The sequence below is a fragment of the Aethalodelphis obliquidens genome, unplaced genomic scaffold (genome assembly GCF_003676395.1).
Source record: "Aethalodelphis obliquidens isolate GAN/ISIS:26980383/991018 unplaced genomic scaffold, ASM367639v1 scaffold116, whole genome shotgun sequence".
Classification (NCBI taxonomy): Eukaryota; Metazoa; Chordata; class Mammalia; order Artiodactyla; family Delphinidae; genus Aethalodelphis; species Aethalodelphis obliquidens.
Genome location: NW_020838060.1, coordinates 609,403 through 630,738, shown reverse-complemented (window position 1 = coordinate 630,738; position 21,336 = coordinate 609,403). Strand labels below are relative to the sequence as shown.

The window sequence follows — 21,336 nt, the reverse complement described above, 5'->3', positions numbered from 1 at the left end:
AAAAAGCAGTTAGAAAGAAGTACAGCCAGAGAGTATGACCAGGAGATGCACTCTCCTGGTCAAGTTAGGAGAGAAGAGGCAGAGCATAAATAACAGACAAGTTTTCAAAAAGGGAGGAAAGAGTCTTTAAAAGAAAAGTGTATTACCAGGAAAGTTACAATGAACAATTTGGACAAAATATCCTTGGATCTTCAAACATGTGCAACTATTACAGTTCTTACTAACAGGAAACTAAAATTCTAAATTTTCTAAGCTTAGATCCCAAAGAGGAGTAAGAATTTACTTACTTCACTAGAGCAGCTGCTTCCGGAAGTACATCAGCAAACGATTCACGGAATATGATTGCGTTTTTCCTTTTACAGTTCTGTATGACATCATTGGCAAGGTAAAAGAGATTCAAACGGTGGGGATAGGCAGCTGGAGATGACAAAAGACAATAAATAAGACCAAATGAGTCAATTTATACTTAGTACAACTTATTCCAAACACAGTGTTCTCCAACTGTATAACTGCTACTACAAGGATGGATGATGAATAAACAGACAAATGAGCTAATGGATCAAATTACTGAACCTAATGCCTAAAAATCTTGACTGCTTCAGGTTAAGTTTCTGTTCTAGGTATTCCTTTAGTAAATTCCTACTTCACTTTGTATGTATTTGGCACTAAAAAACCCATTAACTCTGGAGAAGCTCAAATAAAACAAAACTGTTCTCCCAAACATTTGGGAAGATAAAAAATTGAGTTGAAGTAGTTCAATTTGTTGCAAAAACACCAGGGTTAGTGGAAGGAGAATGGGTTTTAGAATCCAATCAGAATGTGACCTTAGGCAAGCAAATTGCTTAACCTCCTCTACATTATTATTGCAGATAGACTCTTTTCATCAACCAGTCCAGATACACCTAAGTCCTCCCATCTACTGGAAGAGAGGCTCTGCTGCCACTTTCATCACTAGGCGAATGTCCTGGGAAATAAGTAATTTGAGCCCATAAACTCACCCACATCAACCTTTTTTAAGGTCCAGGACAGGGCCCAATCAATTTACTATCTGGAACCTTGAGCAAAGCCACCCTAAGTTTTATTATTATCCTGAAAAATTTTACTGTCCATACAGATGATTCATCATATTTTCTAGTTTCGACCTCAAATGCAGTGACCTCCAAGAACCACTTCTTTCTACATTTTAAAATCACCCTTTCTGACCACAACCGCCCATTCATTCCATTATATTTGTCCTTCAATTTCATCAAGATCTCAGTTCTTTATTTTCTCTAACTCACATATAGTCTCTTTTAGTACTCAATTCTTTCTCTACCAATTCCAGAGTCTTTCTGATCCATTATCAAAACCACTCATATCAAAACCTTCATTTGCTTTTCGTCCTCCCTACAATTTAGGCTTTCTATCACATGTATTCAACAAAATCCTAAATCTGGATCAATCTAACTGAACGACTTTACTGCACCTTTATTTCTGCCCCTGGGTTCTGCTGAAGAAAAATCATACCACCAGAAGTACTGAAACAATGTAAATTCAGTCCCTTCCTTCAGTGGGCCCTCCTTCCATATGTCTTTAATCAGCATCCTCTCTCATTTGCTGTAAGAGCTATTTCAAACTTTTACCACTCTTGTCAAGCGCCCTTTCTTACCACATTCTCACTCTCAGGAGATAAGCTTAATATGCTATTTCACAGAGAAGCAGAAATCATTAGACGGGAATTATGTTCTCTCAAAAAATGTACCCAGGGACTTCCCTGGTGGCACAGTGGTTAAGAATCTGCCTGTCAATGCAGGCGATATGGGTTCGATCCCTGGTCCAGGAAGATTCCACATGCCACGGAGCAACTAAGCCTGTTTGCCACAACTACTGAGCCCGCGTGCCACAACTACTGAAGCCTGCGTGCCTAGAGCCCATGCTCCACAACAAGAGAGGCCACCGCAATGAGAGACCTGCGCACCGCAACGAAGAGGAGCCCCCACTCACCGCAACTAGAGAAAGCCCACGCGCAGCAACGAAGACCCAATGCAGCCAAAATTAAATAAACACATAAATTTATTTTTTTTTAATGTACCCATACGTAAACCCATCCAGATCAATTTACCTAAATCAGTTAAGATCTTTCAGATTAGGGATCTGAAAGAGTGTTATATACTCACTGTCTCTAATTTCTAGTAACTCCATAATTATAGGAGCTACCTTTTTTGGTACTTAAAAAATATGCGGGCTTCCCTGGTGGCGCAGTGGTTGGGGGTCCGCCTGCCAATGCGGGGTACGCGGGTTTGGGCCCTGGTCTGGGGGGGTCCCGCATGCCGTGGAGCAACTAAGCCCGTGCACCACGGCTACTGAAGCCGGCGCCCTGGAGCCCATGCTGAGCAACGAGAGAGGCCACTGCAGTGAGAGGCCCGTGCACTGCAGCGGGGAGTGGCCCCCGCTCGCTGCAACCAGAGAAAAGCCCACGCGCAGCAATGAAGACCCAACGCAGCCAAAAAATAAAATAATAAAATAAATTTATTTTAAAAAATGCAATCTACCATGTGAGGAGGCTTATATAAATTATGCTATCTCATTTATGTTGCCATCACTTCACTCAAACAGCAATTACCAATATTACCAATAAACCCCAACTTATTAAACCCAAAGGAGATTTTTCTTTAATATACTTATTTTATCTATTTATTTTTGGCTGTGTTGGGTCTTGTTGCTGTGTGCCGGCTTTCTCTAGTTGCAGCGAGCGGGGGCTACTCTTTGTTGTGGTGAGCAGGCTTCTCATTGCAGTGGCTTCTCTTGTTGGGAAGCACGGGCTCTAGGAGTATGGGCTCAGTAGTTGTAGCCTGCGGGCTCTAGAGCACAGGCTCAGTAGTTAGTGGCACACGGGCTTAGTTGCTCCACGGCACCTTCCCGGACCAGGGCTCGAACATGTGTCCCCTACATTGGCAGGCGGATTCTTAACCACTGCACCACTAGGGAAGCCCCAAAAGGAGATTTTTTTTAAATGCTGTTTCTACAAAGAACTATCATTTCCACCAGGCTTTGGCACACAGAATAATGTGCTATAGTAATCCCTTTTTGTTTCTGTTATAATCATTCTCTTAGTTCTCCTCTGACGTCTCTAGCTCTTCCTCCATATATATACACAGGTGGACATGATAGGTAGGCAGCTCTGCTTGTGATCATCCTCCTTTATTTCTTTCTTTTTAAAAAATATTTATTTATTTGCAGGTCGCAGCCTCCTTAGTTGTGGCATGCAGGTTTCTTAGTTGCGGCACATGGGCTTAGTTGTGGCATGCTACTCTCAGTTGCAGCATGCGTGTGGGATCTAGTTCCCTGACCAGGGATCAAACCCAGGCCCCCTGCACTGGAAGTGTGGAGTCTTATCCACCGCGCCACCAGTGAAGTCCCCATCTTCCTTTAAATGTTGATGCTCCCCAGGGTTCTCTCCTGAGCACTCTTCTCAATTCACTCGTAGCATAGAGTTGTAAGATTTCAGGTTCAAAATCAGATAGTCTGTTCTATTCCTGGCTTTATCACTTATTAGCTTTAGGGTCTTATACATTACCTAACTTCTATATGTTACTTTTTTTTTCTTTGCAAAATGACAAACTCATGGGTTGTTATAAGAATTAAATAAAACAATGTATGTAAAGCATTTAGGACTGTGCTTAGCCAACAGAAAATGGAATGCTATCAGCATAATTATCCACATTTAACTACTACCACCTAAGTACCAATGACTCCCATATCCATAGATTTCATGCTTGGATTTCCCTTTACCAGTCAATGCACACATCTACTTCAAAGTCTCAGAGATACCTTGAACTTGGTTTTTCAATATTTCATTAATAATCTTCCTCCTCTTCCATCTGTTACTGCTCTTGTATTTAGCTAGAATTTCAGCAGTCTTTTTTGGCTCTTCTTCTTCCCTACCTGACCCTCACCCCCTCTTGATAAATCTCCAAGTCCAGCCAATTTTGTCTCCAATAACATTTTTCAAATTTATCCTCTCTTCTTCTCTTCCTACCATTGCTCTTTGCTGGGTCATCACTTTTGACCCGGACTACTACTGAAATAGCCTCCTAACTGGTTATCCTGCCTTGGACTTGGTCTTCTCAAATTTATTCTCTACATTGTTGCTAAATTCATCTTCTAATACGTAAACAGTATCCAACTATTTCTCAGATCAAATCTGTCAATGATTTCCAACTGCTTACTAGAAAATGCCCAAACACCTTAGTCTTCATTTACATTCTGGATCTTACCTTCTCTTCCAGTCTCATCTCTTCCCCCTTCAAATTCAAAATTCCACCTTTAATGAATTACTCACAGTTCCCAGAAACACACCTCTCTCTCTCTCACAGAACTTTCCTTTTCTATGATAACCCATCCTAAATAATCTTCAGTGTTTTCTACTCACCCACAGGAAAAAGTCAAAAATTTTAAATTTAATTCATGTCAGATTCTGACCCCTCTCTACCTCAACTTCCCAAAACAAATCACCCCAAACTTTTTTTTTTTTTTGGCCATGCCACGTGGTTTGCAGGCTCTTAGTTCCCCCACCAGGGACTGAACCCAGGCCCTTGGCAGTGAAAGCTTGGAGTCCTAACCAGGAGATTCCCGCCCCAAAGAGACTCAAGGTACAGAGCAATCTGATGTAACTAATTTGTGTTTCTGAAATGGATATAGGTTTGGACTAGCCAGCTGTAAATGACATTTTTGGATCAACTGAAGAAATGTGAATGTGGTCTGGGATCAGATAAAATGAAAATTTACGGAAATGGAAATAAATCATCAACTGGGGGGAAACACAGTAATTACAGAATGATCTCATGTTAGGAAAAAAATCTGTGAAAGAGATCAGAAAGAATAAGGAATTAAGTTTTAACAGTACTGATCTCTATTTTTTTCACTTTTGCTTGCCTGTATTATAATTTTCTGTAATATATATTTGCTGCTTCCATTATTGATTAAGGAAATATAATCGCTTTTGTCCAAAAAGTTTAACTGGTTGTCTTAAACTAATTTGTATTTCAGCCTGGACCTATTCTTTGAACTGCAGACTCAAATATCCAACTTCCTACCCAACATCTCTCTTGGGATATTTAATACACAGCTCAGACTCAACGTGTGATATTCTGATCTCTTCGTCTTAATTCTCTCCACCTATAGTCTTCTCCATCCCAGTAAATGGCATTTCTTCTGTGGTGGTTTTTTTCAGCCCAAACTTGGGTCATCCTTGACTCCCCTCTTTCACACTCCCTATCCAAACTCACAATGCAGATCTCAGTAACGCTACCTTTGAAATATATACAGATTTAGGAAGTTACAAATGCAGAAAGAAGGAGGTTAGAATAAACCCTGTGGTGCTGGACTGTAATTGGAAGTCTTGGTATGAATTCACAGTTATATATAGAAAACATATGCTTATTCAAGAGATAAAAGTTAATGTCACTATTAATGAGGCAGATTGACATTATGTTCCTCCAAATATATGTAATGCTTTAAGAACACAGAATCACTTCTGTGGTATTCCTGCCCAAAACTGCATAACCTGAATCTAAAAACAAAAACAAAAAAACAGACAAACACAAATTTATGGATTATTTTACAAGTCACTGGTCTATAGTCTTCAAAAAATTCGGGGTCATGAAAGATAAGGAAAGACTAAAGAACTGTTTCAGACTGAAGTAAACTAAGGAGACATGACAACTCTTAACAAATGACCCTGGACTTTTAAAAGACCATTATTGGGGCTTCCCTGGTGGCACAGTGGTTGAGAGTCTGCCTGCCGCTGCAGGGGACACAGGTTCGTGCCCTGGTCCGGGAAGATCCCACATGCCGCGGAGCGGCTGAGCCCGTGAGCCATGGCCTCTGAGCCTGCGCGTCCGGAGCCTGTGCTCCGCAACAGGAGAGGCCGCAACAGTGAGAGGCCCGCGGACCGCAAAAAACAAACAAACGACAAAAAAGACCATTATTGGGATAACTGGCAAAATTCAATTAAGGTCTGTGGATTCGATGGTGGTACTGTATCAGTTTTCATTTCCTGGTTTTGGTGGTTGTACAGATGTTACATAACAACTGTTGCAATGTACTGAACTGTGTCTCCCCAAAATTCATATGTTGAAGTCCTAACCCCCAATGTTACTGTATGTGGAGATAAGGTCTATGAGGAGGTAATTAAGGTTACGTGAGGACATAATGGTGGGGCCTTGATAAGAAGACACGAGTGTCCTTATAAGAGACATCAGAGGAACTCTGCCTACCCCCAAACCCTCCTCCACCACGTGAGGACACAATAAGAAGGTGGCCATCTACAAGCCAGGAAGAGAACTTTCACCAGAAACTGAACCCTGTCAGACCTTGATCCTTAGCCTTTCCACCCTCTAGAACTGTGAGAAAATAAATTTCTGCTGTTTAAGTCACACAGTTTGTGGTATTTTGTTATGGCAGCCCAAGCTTATTGATACAACTATATAAGGAAATGAACTCCTTTTAAGGACATTGAAGTATTAAACAGGGCATCATGTCTGCATCATACTCTCAAATAAGAATGTGTGTGTGTGTGTGTTGTGTACATGTATATGAAGAGAGCAATAAGAGATTAAAGTAAATATGATAAAACGTTAATTACTGGGGAATCTGGTGAAAGGCACACAAGAGGTATTTGTAATATACTGCAGCTTTAAATTTGAAATTATTTAAAAATAACAAATTTTTAAAATACATAGACTCCAACTATTACTTATCATTGCCTCCTGGTTTAAGTCATATCATCTTTTGCTTGAATTAGCCTCTTGACTGGTCTCCCCGCTTCTACCTTTGCCCCACTTCAGTCTAGATCCTTTCAAAATATAAATCTGATCATATTATTATTTTGCTGCTTTAAATCCCTCCAATAACGGCTCTCGTCCTTACTCAGGGTAAAGATCAAAGTCCTTACTATGGCCTGTAAGTCCTAAACAATCTGACCTTGCATTATCTCTCTGATCCCCAGTCCTGGTAACCATTCATTCCATTCCAGCCACTCTGGCCACCTTGCAACTGCAAGACCTACAACACACCTGGCATACTCTTGCTTCAGGGTCCTTTGAGTTCCCTGCTCCCTCTACTTGGAACATTCTTTTCCCATATAATCTCATGGTTTACTCTCTCACTGCCTTTAAATCTTTGCCCAAATGTCACTTTCTCAGTGACTTTCTGTATTTCCGTGACCAGGAAAACTGCAACATCAAACCACCAACACTCCTATCACCCCTTGTTTTTTCCACCCGATATACTATAATTTACTTACTTTATCTTTTGCCTGTCTCCCCCAATGAGGACAAGGATTTTCGTCAGTTTTGTTTAGTGTTGAATTCTCAGCACCTAGGACCATGCCTAACACATAGTAGGCTTTCAGTAACTATTTCTTGAATAAATAAATTAGAAAAAAGGAGAAGGAAAATACAAAGAAAAGAAAAAGTACTCATAAAAATGAGTACTATAGTCTTCTATTCAGTTTGGTTAATAATCCCATAAGGTAGCTGGCTTCTGAGTACCTACAGAATAGATAGGGACCAGACTTCCATCTAAGATACCGTTAGGTACTTTAATTAGTGCACGATTTTAAGAATTAATCTTTTGTCTTAGGTACTGATTTTAGAACCCGAGTAAATGACTTCAATGTACACTGAAAGAGCCACATCTAAGCTAAAAAATTCAAAATGGTCTCTCAACATTTGTGAAGTATCAACTCAGAAGTTCTTTGAATAATTTGCCACTAGGAACATTTGTTAAATATTGTTATATATAATTATCTAGAAATCTACTAAATCCAAACATTCCCTAACTCTAAACAGAAAACTACTCAGTGTTATCAATGATCTGTAAAGAGCCAAAAGAAAATCAGAATCTAAATATCCACCAGTAGTAGAGTTGACAATCATTAATCAAATATGAAGACCATACAGAAAATAGAAAAATGGTTTACATATTGAAAGTGGAGAAAACAAAAAATATATGTCAACCTTGCCTCTTGCTTCCCCTTACTTTCTACATTTAAGTCCTGTTAATCCTACCTTCTTATTACTGCGTATTTCTGAATTTAAGATAAGATTGTTTATAACATGCACATTTTATATACCACCAAGAAATTTTAAAAGTACTTCCAGTTAGCTGAATGAAACCATCAACTGTAAAATACATACTGCTTTCAAACATGTTAAAATGTGAAAAGACGATGTACATCCTAGAACTGATGAAGTACATTAATTTCTAGTTCATTTTTTCCCTCCCCATTTCTTTTGCCACTACCCTACTTCAGTTTCTCATCATTACTACAACAAACTTCTTAATAACTGATCTCTGTCTGTAGTTTCAATGCATTCTCCAGACTGCTGGGAATTAATCCCACCAGTATGCTTGTCCCTGTGTACAAAGATATTCTTGCAGCACTATTTCCAAAAAAAGTCTGGAAATATCCTAAAAGTTCTTAATAGGGGCTTCGCTAGGTAAATTCTGTTACCTCCATCTAGCTGAAAAGTATGTAACTATTAAAAAACTTGTGTTTTTAATAGTTCATTTAGAACTATCTCCAAGATATAAAGCAAAAACAAGATATAATGGGTCTGGGCTTCCCTGGTGGCGCAGTGGTTGGGAGTCCGCCTGCCGATGCAGGGGACGCGGGTTCGTGCCCCGGTCCGGGAGGATCCCACGTGCCGCGCAGCGGCTGGGCCCATGAGCCGTGGCCGCTGGGCCTGCGCGTCCCGAGCCTGTGCTCTGCAGCGGGAGGGGCCGCGGCAGTGAGAGGCCCGCGCACCGCAAAAAAAAAAAAAAAAAAAAAAAAAAGATATGATGGGTCTACTTTGCTAGTATATGTGTACAAAAAGTACAAACAAGCATATACTTCATATTTATAGAGAACACCTCTGGGAAGATATATAAGAAACTGCTAACAGTGATGCCTCTACAGAAGGAAACCAAGGGATCAAGAGAGATAGAGACAGTCATGACAGAGGAATTCATTTTCTATCGTACACTTTTTGGAATTTGGGCATGTATTTACTTATTCAAAATAATACATTAAAAATTAAAAAGAAAACACCCCTATGCCACTACATTTTATGTCCTTCCTCAATACTGCTAAAGCACCTTGTATATAGATACTGTACTTTTTCACTTGGAATTTAAAACATCCATTTAAATGTTTCCTCATCAGACCATGAGTTCTTTCAGCACACTGGCTTGGTACCTCAATGCCAATCAACTATTTATCAGGTATACAATTAATATCTTCTATTGAATAAATGAATACTAACCAAAGCCTCCCTTCTAAAATCATCCCCATCCAGGCCTCATCTTCCCCCATGCTCCAAATTATCTGTTTCTCTCTCTTATCAATTATCCCCAAATGTTTTGGGGTCTCCTAGATAACACCAAGCAATGATCTAGGATGTGAAGGAGATTGAACCTTTTACTCCTGTCCCTTGTTAACCAAATCCATCTTCTGTAAGTCTATATTACAGAGTCTTAAACAACAACCCCCCACCATTGCTCTTTCATAACATTTACTCTTTCAAGTTTACCCTGATTTCACTAATACGAAAATGCTGGTGAAAAGAGGAATATCAAATAAATAATGTAATCTGCCTCACCTTAGTGCTAAGGAGAGTCCTGTCTCAAATACATACAGCAGAATTCTCATTCCTTTCAGAGGATGGTATAGCAGAAAGAAGACAGAAATTGGACTCAGACATACATCAATTCAAATTTTACCTCAATAACTGAGTCACGACCTTGACTAAAATTATATGTCTCTGAGCCTTTATTTCCATCCTTAAAATGAATATAATAGCTCAAGACTTTGGAAGGAATAAACAATATGTTAAATGTCTGTTTATAGTACCTACTAGAGAACAAGTCAAATACTTCACTAACAGCAGTTGTTTTCTCCCAGTTTTCCTTCCCTGTAAGCTAGTATATATCAGGTGAGTATGAGGGGAAAATGCCATTTGATTAAACTAATCTAAATTAAGATATGTATGACAATAGTTTCTTTCTCTTTAACCCTGGCCTCTGAAAATGGGGAGAGAAAAGGCTATTTTATTCTTAGCTCCTCCAATTCCAGGACTCCCTTGCTCTATTCTGGCTCCTGACATCTAGGAGGCTTGTGAAACATCTAGGTTACAAAAAAATCAGAAGCGGAATCACTTGGGAACCCTAGTCTTCGGAGAAGTCCGAGGGCTTCAACTCAACCAGTTTTCTTCTCAGCTGACCTCAGAAACGCTTGGTTTGTCTATAGTAACACTAAATATAGAGATTTATATGAGTTGTTTAATTGCTTACACCTAATAACTATGCAGAGTAACTATGTACATATCATTTAATAAGCGAAATGTTTTAAAAAGTTGATTATAACCAAAACTCTGTTCAGGAACAATTCAAATGTTGGTTAATTAAATAGCCAAGCTGTCTGTTCATGGATTTTAAAAAATGTTCATACTATTTCTTCCATCTAAAATGACATTACTCTTCTCCTTTTATTATTTGAATTCTCATCTCAAAACCCAAGTCAAAACCCTGGTCCTCAAAGACAGCTCTTGAAACCACTTCCATCTTTCTTAACTCTGAACTTACACTGCTCTTATATTTAACATCATGTACTGCTTCACACATTAGCTTTTCCTTGGCTTGATTGTAAACTCTTTGAAACAGAATTATATCATTTACTTCTCTTCCATCTTTCATAGTGCTGAATACAAACTAGCCATTTATTATGTTTTTGTTGACTGACTGCCTACTTCCATAGTCTAACTTGAGGCCAAAAAAAGCAGATTATTCCTTTTCATCTTCAATTACTATGAGCACAACTATTTATTATTTACATTAATGAAGGGAAATACTAGTGTGGCTAATCCCAACAAATTAATTCCCAAAACATTTCCACTGTACATTTAGAATATATCGTATCAATTCTTTTAACAAATTTATCTTGGTAATTATGTACTTAAGTTTATGTCACAATAATCTACCTTACTCTCCACACCTGATACTTCTCTAACAGAGAAGGAAGAGAGATGCCACAAGATTAGGAAAGAGTAACTTGTGAGAAAACAATCAACTTTTTATAATCAGGGTGTCATATGATATTTCAACATCAATGTCGCCACCACCACCAAGAAAGTATATGTGAAATCAAGAGTTATAACCTTATACATTTACCAAAAACTTAGAGGAATTAATTTCCATAACACTTTCATAATATGTCAGCCAATCAGCTGTCAAAGTCAGGTACTGTGCCCTTTTTTCTCCATCTATCTAATAACTATAGAAAAATTTCCAAGAAGCAGTATAATATGGCCTGGTGTAGCAGTTCCCAAATTCTGGCCATAGCCTGTGATGAAATTTCCATTGGTTTGCAGAGAAATGAGAAAAATAAGGACATAGCAGCTTATTTTTCCTGAAGCAAAATGTATCCAAGTTAAAGAATGGTTCTCTATTATCTTCTTCCTATTTTTCTGGTAATTAATTAAAATATCTTTATGAAATGATGGTAATGATTTTAATGTCCTCAATTGGAAATACGAACAATCCTATTTCAGCACCTTTAGTTTTTCTATTTTCTTAAATTGATTGGCCCATGTCTAGAAACTACTAGTCCAATAGATCTCCTCTGATCCTGACTCACTGTGAGCTACCAAAATAAATGAATGCTTAAACACTTCATTGCTTAGTTTGCTTTTTACGATCAATAATTAGACTTGTGTGTTAACTGTGCTGGAAAAATTTCTTTCTTGAGATTACATGGACCCATGATCTGTGGATCACAAAAATGCCAGAAGCAGCATTAGTGTATAAAGATGGTCTTTTATTTATCCCAAGAACTTAAGGATGGCTTTACCTTAGAAAATCTGTAAATATCATTCACTATATTTACAGAAAAATTCTTGATAAAATTCTGTGTCTGCTGAAGTAGATACTGTTAGCAAATAACAATTTCCGTTAGAAATAAAAAGGAACCACATAACCTGATAATGAAGTCTTAAATACAAAGAGTGAAGTACCATAGGGGTAAGACTGTCATATATACCAGATCAGTTCTTCCACACTGATCAACACATTCAATAGAATTCCAGTCAAAATCCTAATAAAATACATTAAGGAATTTGACAAGCTGATTCTCCATTTTATATGGAAGTGCAAAGGCCTAAGAATAAAAAGACACAAGGTAGAAGAATGTGGCCTCCCAGATACCATGACATCATATAACAGGCTATGGAATTTGCACAGGTATGGCCAAATTTACCATTAGAACCAAATGGAGAGCCCATACACAGATCTGTGTTAACTGACATTTATGACAGGGGTAGCACTGCAGATCACTGGGAAAAAAGGAGAATGCTATTCATTAAAGTAGATAGGACAATGGTGTTTCTACATGGAAAAAAAATGAAAATGAACTCTATCATGTCATATACAAAAATCAGTTCTGGGGCTTCCCTGGTGGCACAGTGGTTGAGAGTCCGCCTACCGATGCAGGGGACACGTGTTCGTGCCCCGGTCCAGGAAGATCCCATATGCCGCGGAGCGGCTAGGCCCGTGAGCCATGGCCGCTGAGCCTGCGCGTCCGGAGCCTGTGCTCCGCAACGGGAGAGGCCACAGCAGTGAGAGGCCCACGTACCACAAAAAAAAAAAAGTCAGTTCTGAATGGAATAAAGACAAACACAATAGGCTAACCAAAGGCTTCAGCAGAAAACACAGGAGAACATCTTTATGACCATAAGGTAGGGAAAGAGTTCTTAAACCAAACACAGTGTGCCAACCATAATAAAAAGTGGGTTAACCACAATACATATATAAATCTAATATTATTAAAATTAAGAACCTCTCTTCATCAAAAAGACATCATAAAGAGAGTACAAAGACATACCTCTAACTGGGAGAAACTCCTTGTAACTTCTTATGTGGACAAAAGAAACAAATGGGCATTTCACAGAATAGGAATCTTGAACAGCCAATCAAAAAAGAACTTCATTAATAATCAGGAAAATCCAAATTAAAATCAGGAGACAGCATTTACCCGCCCCCCCAAGCCTGGCAAAAAATTAAAGAGAGCTGACAGTACCAAGATTTGGCAAAGATGTGGAGAAACAGAAAGTCATCTTATTTATTGTGTTGGTGTTTTGCTTTTTTTTTAAAAAAAAAATCAGGTTTATTATTGAGGTTTGATTTACATACACCAAAATTCACCCTTTTTAATGTACAGGTATATAAATTTTGACAAATTTTGTGGTGTAACCCCCGCAGTTCTATTACCCCCCCAAATCCTTCCTGCTCATTTTTAGTGAACCCCTCTCCCTACCCCCACTCTCTAACCATATAGTTTTGTCCTTTCCAAAGAGTTATATAAATGAAATTACATAATACATAACCTTTGAGTCACTTAGCATAATACATTTGACATGTATCTATGTGTGTGTACCAGTACTTCATTTCTTTTTTTAAGTCTTTTTTTTTTTTTTGGCCACACTATACAGCCTTCAGGATCTTAGTTCCCAGACCAGGGACTGAACCCGTGCCCCCTGAAGTGGAAGCGCAGAGTCCTAACTACTGGACTGCCAGGGAATTCCCTTAAGTCATTTTTTTAAAAATTGTGGTAAAATATACAAAACATAACATTTCATTTCTTTTTATTGTAAGATAGTATTCCATTTCAAGGATGTCCTAAAGTTTGTTTGTATCACAGTTTGTTTGTTGAAGGGTATTTGGGTTTTTTTGGTTTTGGTAATTATGAATAAAACCACTATAAACATCTCTTAATAGCATCTTTAACACAGCAAAATCTCATAATTTTGATGAAGTCCAGCTTATAAAAACAATTTTTTAATGGATTGTGTTGTTGGTGTCTTAAGAAATCTTTGCCTATCCCAAGATCAGACTTTCTCATACATAAAGGTGAAATACTGAAAGCTGCAAGATGTTCACTTTCACCCTTTCTCTACAACTAGATGTTCTAGCCAGTGCAGTAAGACAAGGGAAAGGAATAAAGGCATATAAATTGGAAAGGAAGAAATTACAATTGTCTTTTGTTGCAGACAACATGATTTGTCTACATAGAAAAACCACAAAGAATCTACAAAATAGGTACAAGAACTAGTGAGTGAGTTTAGTAGAGTTGCAGAATACCTAATAGAAAAAAAAGTTTTTTAACATAGAACCATTTATAACAGCAAGAAAGACTTAGGTAGAATCTAGCAAAATAAGGTATGTATGCAGAGAAAAAAATACAAAGCACTGACGAAAGAAATCAAAGAAGACCTAAATAAGTGGAGAGATATACTATATTTATGGGTTGGAAGACTCAATATTCTTAAGATGTCAATTCTCTCCCAAATTAATGTATAGATTCAATATAATCCTAATCAAAATCCCAGCATGATTTTTAGAAAAAACAAACTGATTCTAAAATTTAAATGGGGGACTTACCTGGTGGCACAGTGGTTATGGTTAAGAATCTGCCTGCCAAAAAAAAAAAAAAAAAAAAAAGAATCCACTTGCCAATGCAGGGGACACAGGTTCAAGCCCTGGTCTGGGAAGATTCCACATGCCACGGAGCAACTAAGTCTGTGTGCCACAACTACTGAGTCTGTGCTCTAGAACCCGCGAGCCACAACTACTGAGCCCATGTGCCACAACTACTGAAGCCTGCGTGCCTAGAGCCCGTGCTCCACAACAAGAGCAGCCCCTGCTCGCCGCAACTAGAGATAGCCCGCATGCAGCAACGAAGACCCAACAGGGCCAAAAATAAATTAAATAAATAAATAAATAAAATTTGAATGGAAAGACAAAAGACCTAGAATAGCTAAAGTAATTTTGAAAATCTTGTTGGAGGATTCACATTACCTGATTTCAGAACGAGATATAGTAATCAAGGCAGTGAGGCATTAGCAAAAGGACAGACACAGATGAATGGGACAAAATAGAGTTCAGAAATAGACTCATATGGTTAATTGATTTTTGACAAAGGTGCATAGGCAATTTAATGAAGAAATAAAGAAAGGACAGTCTTTTCAGCTAATGGTACTGGAACAGTTGGACATCCGTTAAAAAAAAACAAACCAAAAAAAAACCAAAAAAAAAAAAAACAAAAAAACAAAGGGGGCTTCCCTGGTGGCGCAGTGGTTGGGAGTCCGCCTGCCGATGCAGGGGCGCGGGTTCGTGCCCCGGTCTGGGAGGATCCCACGTGCCGCGGGGCAGCTGCGCCTGTGGGCCATGGCCGCTGGGCCTGCGTGTCCGGAGCCTGTGCTCCGCAGCGGGGGAGGCCACAGCGGTGAGAGGCCCGCGAACCGCAAAAAACAAAAAAAAAAACAAAAAAAAAAACAAAGAACAACCTTGACCCACACCTCATACCATTTGCAAAAATTAACTCAAAATGCATTATAGACCTAACTGTAAAATCTAACTACAAAACTTCTAGAAGTTCAATGTCTGCAGGATCTGTACTGTTGCTCCTTTTTCATTCCTGCTATTAGTAATTAGCATCTTCTTTTTTTTTTCCTTTGGCTAAAGATTTGTCAGTTTTATTGATCATTTTAAAGTACTTTTAATGGGATTTTAAATGAGAAACAAATTGACAACACATACTTGTTAAGTCAAACAGTTGCATCCCTTCAATCTGGCAATTCCTCTCTTGCACATGTGCCCAAAAGTATCCATAGCAGCATTATTCATCACAGACAAATAACTATAATACAGATTGAATCCTGAATAGTTACAACCTTGAATGTAAGTCACAGAGATTATTTTTTAATTTGATGAGATCTGATGCAGCCTTGCAAAGATATCCACTTGGATATGAAAAACAGCCTTGTTTAAAATTTTGAAGACAAAAAATTATTTCAAACTAATACTCAGCCACAAAACACATGTTAATAAAAGCAAACACACATACATGATCGTATGGCTGCTAAACCAGCTGGGTTCTAGGCCTTTTTCAGGTTTTCTATTTCTTAAGCCAATAAGCGTTCTATATATTAAGAATATATATATTCTATATATTAAGCCAATATTTTTATGGACATTTTCTCCATTTCCTTTAGGCTTTAAAAATTATTAATGTAAAGCTGAAGATGTATTTGTAATTTTAAAAAATCTATGTCTATAGTTAGTTCTCTTTTAAGAACACACTGGGTAAACAAAATGTGATATACGTATATATAAATCTCACACACATAATGGAATATTATTCAGCCTTAAAAAGGACAGAAACTGACACATGCCATAATATGGATGAACCTTGAAGAGACGTTATGCTAAGTAAAATAAGCCAGTCACAAAAAGACAAATACTATATGATTCCACTTATATGAGGTACCTAGAGTAGTCTAAGTCATAGAAAGAGGAAGTAGAATGGTGGTTGCTAGGGGCTATGGGATGGGAGGAATGCGTAGTTACTTTTTAATGAGTACAGAGTTTCAGTTTGGGAAGATGAAAAAAAGTTCTGGAGATGGATGTTGGTGATGGTTGCACAACAATGTTAACGTATATAAGAAGAAAATAAGAAACTGTTAATAATGGAACTTGGCATATAGAGGAAAGTGATGGGTAAATTACTTTTCATTTTGTAACACATGTATAGTTTGAATTTTACAATGTACTTTAATAATCATAAAAAGTTTGTTAAGGGCTTCCCTGGTGGTGCAGTGGTTGAGAGTCCGCCTGCCGATGCAGGGGACACGGGTTCGTGCCCCGGTCTGGGAAGATCCCACATGCCGCGGAGCGGCTGGGCCCGCGAACCATGGCCGCTGAGCCTGCGTGTCCGGAGCCTGTGCTCCGCAACGGGAGAGGCCACAACAGTAAGAGGCCCGCGTACCGCAAAAAAAAAAAAAAAAAAAAAGTGTGTTAAAAAACAAACTAGTTAATGGCTCCCTAGTTCTGTATACTGAAGTGACTTTCATTTGAAAATAACCCTCCCTTAATTACATAATCCATCATAGCTACCTTCTCAGTTCTTACCTTCCCTCCTCCTTCAAATATTTGGAACACTGTCTACTACAATGGCCAGATGTCTCTCCATGTCCTCACCTAGGACAAGCTATTTATTAATTTTTAAAAAGTATATATATATATATATTAGTCATTTAACATTAAACATACAAAAAGTATGCAATTTATTAGATGACATTCTTCTATAAAGAGTTTTTCTTTCTTGCCCCCCCCCCTTGTTCTCTTTCTCTTTTCTTTTAATGAATGTAACTATAGACACAGGGAGTTTTTTCTTCATTCATTACTGTCATTCTTTTTGATGTACAAACTGTCCCACAGTTAGCTAGGAAAATCCCTTTCAAGCCAGCTCTTACATCCTTTTCATATGATCTCATTCATCTTTGAGCTCTCCTGAGACCTTCTTGCCCTCCAGCCAAAGATGTTCATTCCATGAGCCTGATGTTTTCTTCATAGGAAGATTTTACAAACTACTAACTCAGTCTGGTTAATACTTACAGAGCTATTCCAATTTTCTAATTCTTCTTGGATTATTAATTTTTAAAGGAATTTGTCCATTTCATCTGAGTTTTCAAATTTATTGGCATAAAGTTGTTCGTATGATTTTTAAATTTCTACTTTATCTGTAGTCATGCCCCCTCTCCATTCCTAATATTGTTTATTTATGCTTCCTCTCTTTTTCTTCCTTGATCAGTCCTGACAAAGGTTTATCTTTTACTTTTTTGGTTTATCTTTTACTTTTTTTTTAGTATTATTATTTTTAAAATTTATTTATTTTATTTTTGGCTGCATTGGGTCTTTGTTGCGGTGCACGGGCTTCTCATTGCAGTGGCTTCTCTTGTTGCAGAGCACAGGCTCTAGGTGCACGGGCTCAGTAGTTGTGGCCTGCGGGCCCTAGAGCGCCAGCTCAGTAGCTGTGGCACATGGACTTAGTTGCTCTGCAGCATGTGGGATCTTCCTGGACCAGGGCTCGAACCCATGTCCCCTGCATTGGCAGACGATTCTTAACCACTGTGCCACCAGGGAAGCCCCTACTGGGCTTTTTGAAGAAGCAAGTTTTGTCTTTGCTGATCTTCTCTATTTTATCTTTCTTTTGTACTTATTCTTTGCTCTTATTTTTAATCTCCTTCCTTCTACTCTCCTTGGGCCTATTCTGTTGTTCTTTGCCTGTTTTTTTTTTTTTTTTAAACAAAAGATGCTTAGCTTGTTAAGTTTCAGCCTCTTGCATTTAAGGTTACAAATTTCCCTTAGGTACAGCTTTACTGCATCCCAGCCCAGACTTCTTAACTCAAGACCCATATATCTACTTGTCTAACATGATATCTCCACTGAAGTATCTAGAAGATATCTCAAACTCAACGTGTTAAAAACTAAACTCTTGATCTCTCCCAAATCTTGTCTACTCAAAGTCTTCATCGTGTAGTTAATGACAACTCCATCCTTCTATCACTCAGGACACAAACCTTGGAATTATCTGTAATTCCTCCTTTTTCTCATACTGTCAGCAATTCGTTCTATCTTCAAAACGTATCCAGAAATCATTTACTTCTTATGACCTTTATCCCTGTCACTGCAATCTAAGCCATCATCATCTCTCACCTAGACTATTACATTACTCTTATAATAGGTCTCTCTGCTTCTGTCCATTCCTCCTTATAGTCTATTCTTGCCATGGCAGTGGAGAATTCTTTTTTTTTTTTTTTGCGGTACGTGGGCCTCTCACTGTTGTGGCCTTTCCCGTTGCAGAGCACAGGCTCCGGACGCGCAGGCTTAGCAGCCATGGCTCACGGGCCCAGCCGCTCCGCGGCATGTGGGATCTTCCCGGACCGGGGCAGGAACCCGTGTCCCCTGCATCGGCAGGCGGACTCTCAACCACTGCGCCACCAGGGAAGCCCCCTAAAGAAATCTTTTTGTTTTTTTGTTTTTTTTGCGGTACGCGGGCCTCTCACTGCCGTGGCCTCTCCCGTTGCGGAGCACAGGCTCCAGACACGCAGGCTCAGCAGCCATGGCTCACGGGCCCAGCTGCTCCGCGGCATGTGGGATCTTCCCGGACCGGGGCACGAACCCGTGTCCCCTGCATCGGCAGGCAGACTCTCAACCACTGCGCCACCAGGGAAGCCCCGAGAATTCTTTTAAAAGGTAAGTCAGAGCATGTTGTTCTCTGCTCAAAACTCTCCAATGGTTACTACTTCTGCTCTAAGTAAAAGCCAAAGACTTTGCCCTACGTGATCTGCCATCTCCTTTATCTCTTTGACCTCGTCTACTTTCACTCCATTCTAGCCACAGTGTTCTGGAACACTATTCTTTGAACATACCAGATATACTCATAATTTAGCGTCTTAATTCTAACTGTTCCCTTTACCTAGAATCCTCTTCCTCCAGATATGCACCCGGCTAACTGAGTGTCTTCAGGTCTTTACTTAATTCTCACTCTCTCAATGAAGCCTATTTTAAGTGCTTCCTTTAATACTGCAACCTGTCCCCCAATCTCCACCGTTAATTCCAATGCCCTTTACCCTGCTTTTTACTTTTTTCCCATAAGATTTTTTCATTTTCTACCATAATAGGTAATTTACTTTTTCATTATATTTATTGATCCACAAGGTCAGAAATCTTGATGTATTCACTGATGGATCCCAAATAAACAAATGGTAAGCACTCAATAAAATGAGTTATTAGTTTCGATGTAGTGTTCTTATTACTATTCAGTGCTATGTATTTTTAAATTTCCACTATGATTTATTCTCTGATCCATGAGTTATCTGGAAATGCACATTTTAATTTCCAAGCAAAGGGGAAATTTTTGTTTTGGTTATTAACTTCTAAGTTAAAAGTACTATATGGCTAAAGAATATGAATCTGCATGATACAAAGGATCTAAAATTATACTAATCTTGCATTAGGGGCCAGTACACATCACTAATTGGTTTAAATATTCCTTGTTTGTTCAAGAAAGAATGCACATTTTCTAATTTTAGAGCACAGGGTTCTCCATATGTGAGTCAGTTAAATCAGATATGGTAGTATAGTATAAATTCTCTATATTTTTACATATTTTATATCTGCTTAAACTACCAATAATTAACAGCTACATTTTAACTCTCTCACTAGGATAACAAAGCTGGTAAATTTTCCTTTCAGTTCAGGCATACTTCAGAGATATCGCAGGTTTGGTTCCAGACCACCACAATAAAGTTCCAAATATAGAAATAAAGTGAGTCACATGAATTTTCTGGTTTCCCAGTGCATATAAAAGTTATGTTTACACTATATTGTAGTCTATTAAGTATGCAATAGCATTATGTCTAAAAAAAACCAATGTACACACCTTAATTTTAAAATGCTGTTGGGGGACTTCCCTGGTGATCCAGTGGTTAAGAATCCGCCTTCTGGGACTTCCCTGGTGGTGCGGTGGTTAAGAATCTGCCTGCCAATGCAGGGGACACAGGTTCGATCCCTGGTCCGGGAAGATCCCACATGCTGCAGAGCAACAAAGCCTGTGTGCCACAACTACTGAGCCTGTGCGCTGCAACTACTGAAGCCCGCATACTCTAGGGCCCGCGTGCTGCAACTACTGAGCCTGCATGCCACAACTACTGAAGCCCGTGCACCTAGAGCCCGCACTTCACAACAAGAGAAGCCACCGCAATGAGAAGCCCACACACCGCAACAAAGAGCAGCCCCTTTTATTAATTTAAACGTTTTATACATGATTATTTTATATTTTGTATCTTATCATTAATAGTTTAAGTCTTTAGGGGTTTGTTTCTATCAAATCTCACTCAAAGTGACTTACTTCCTTGTGTTTGGTAATTCTCTGTTGAATTTTATCTGTGGGAATTCAAAGAGCCTAACCAGAAAAAGCTTTCTCTCAAAGTGTACTTGCAAGTGCTATGGCAGAATCAGGGTAGTACTGACCTTGGTCCAATTTATCATCTTTCTCAGAGGGTTCTTCCATTTTGCTGTGGGCCAAAGGCTTAGTTTCCCATTAGTGCTAATATGGGCATTTGCCTTTGAGAGCAACCTTGCCTTTTCTGTTTGCTCACAGCTCATTGTTCCTGCTTCAGCTGACTCTTCACTTTTGTGAGAACAGACCCTTAGAGAGCGCCCTAACTTTTTTAGCATACTCAGTAATGCATTAAAAATTAAGCTTGTAACCTTCCATACACAAAGATACTGCCCCCTCAAGGAGGTGGAACATCAATTCTGCACTCCTTAAGTGTGTACTGTGCACGGTGACTTCTTTCCAAAGTGTATAGTTTGATAAGGGGGTGGGGGGAGATTTTACAGTGAAGAAACCTGATAAATACTGCCTCAGCCAGGTGATCAAGGTTAGCATCATCAGTGATAAGTCATGTTGAC

At 38.9% G+C, this 21,336-nt stretch overlaps 1 protein-coding gene across 4 annotated transcripts in view; it reads right to left on the bottom strand.

Annotated features, from left to right (window-relative positions):
• RPRD2 (regulation of nuclear pre-mRNA domain containing 2) overlaps positions 1–21,336 on the bottom strand; it is an 84,936-nt gene that overhangs the window by 46,515 nt on the left and 17,085 nt on the right. For all 4 annotated transcript variants that reach the window (XM_027097647.1, XM_027097646.1, XM_027097649.1 and 1 more), the window contains exon 2: positions 288–417. In XM_027097647.1, the coding sequence (XP_026953448.1) occupies positions 288–417 (130 nt within the window). The remainder of the gene's footprint in view (positions 1–287; positions 418–21,336) is intronic.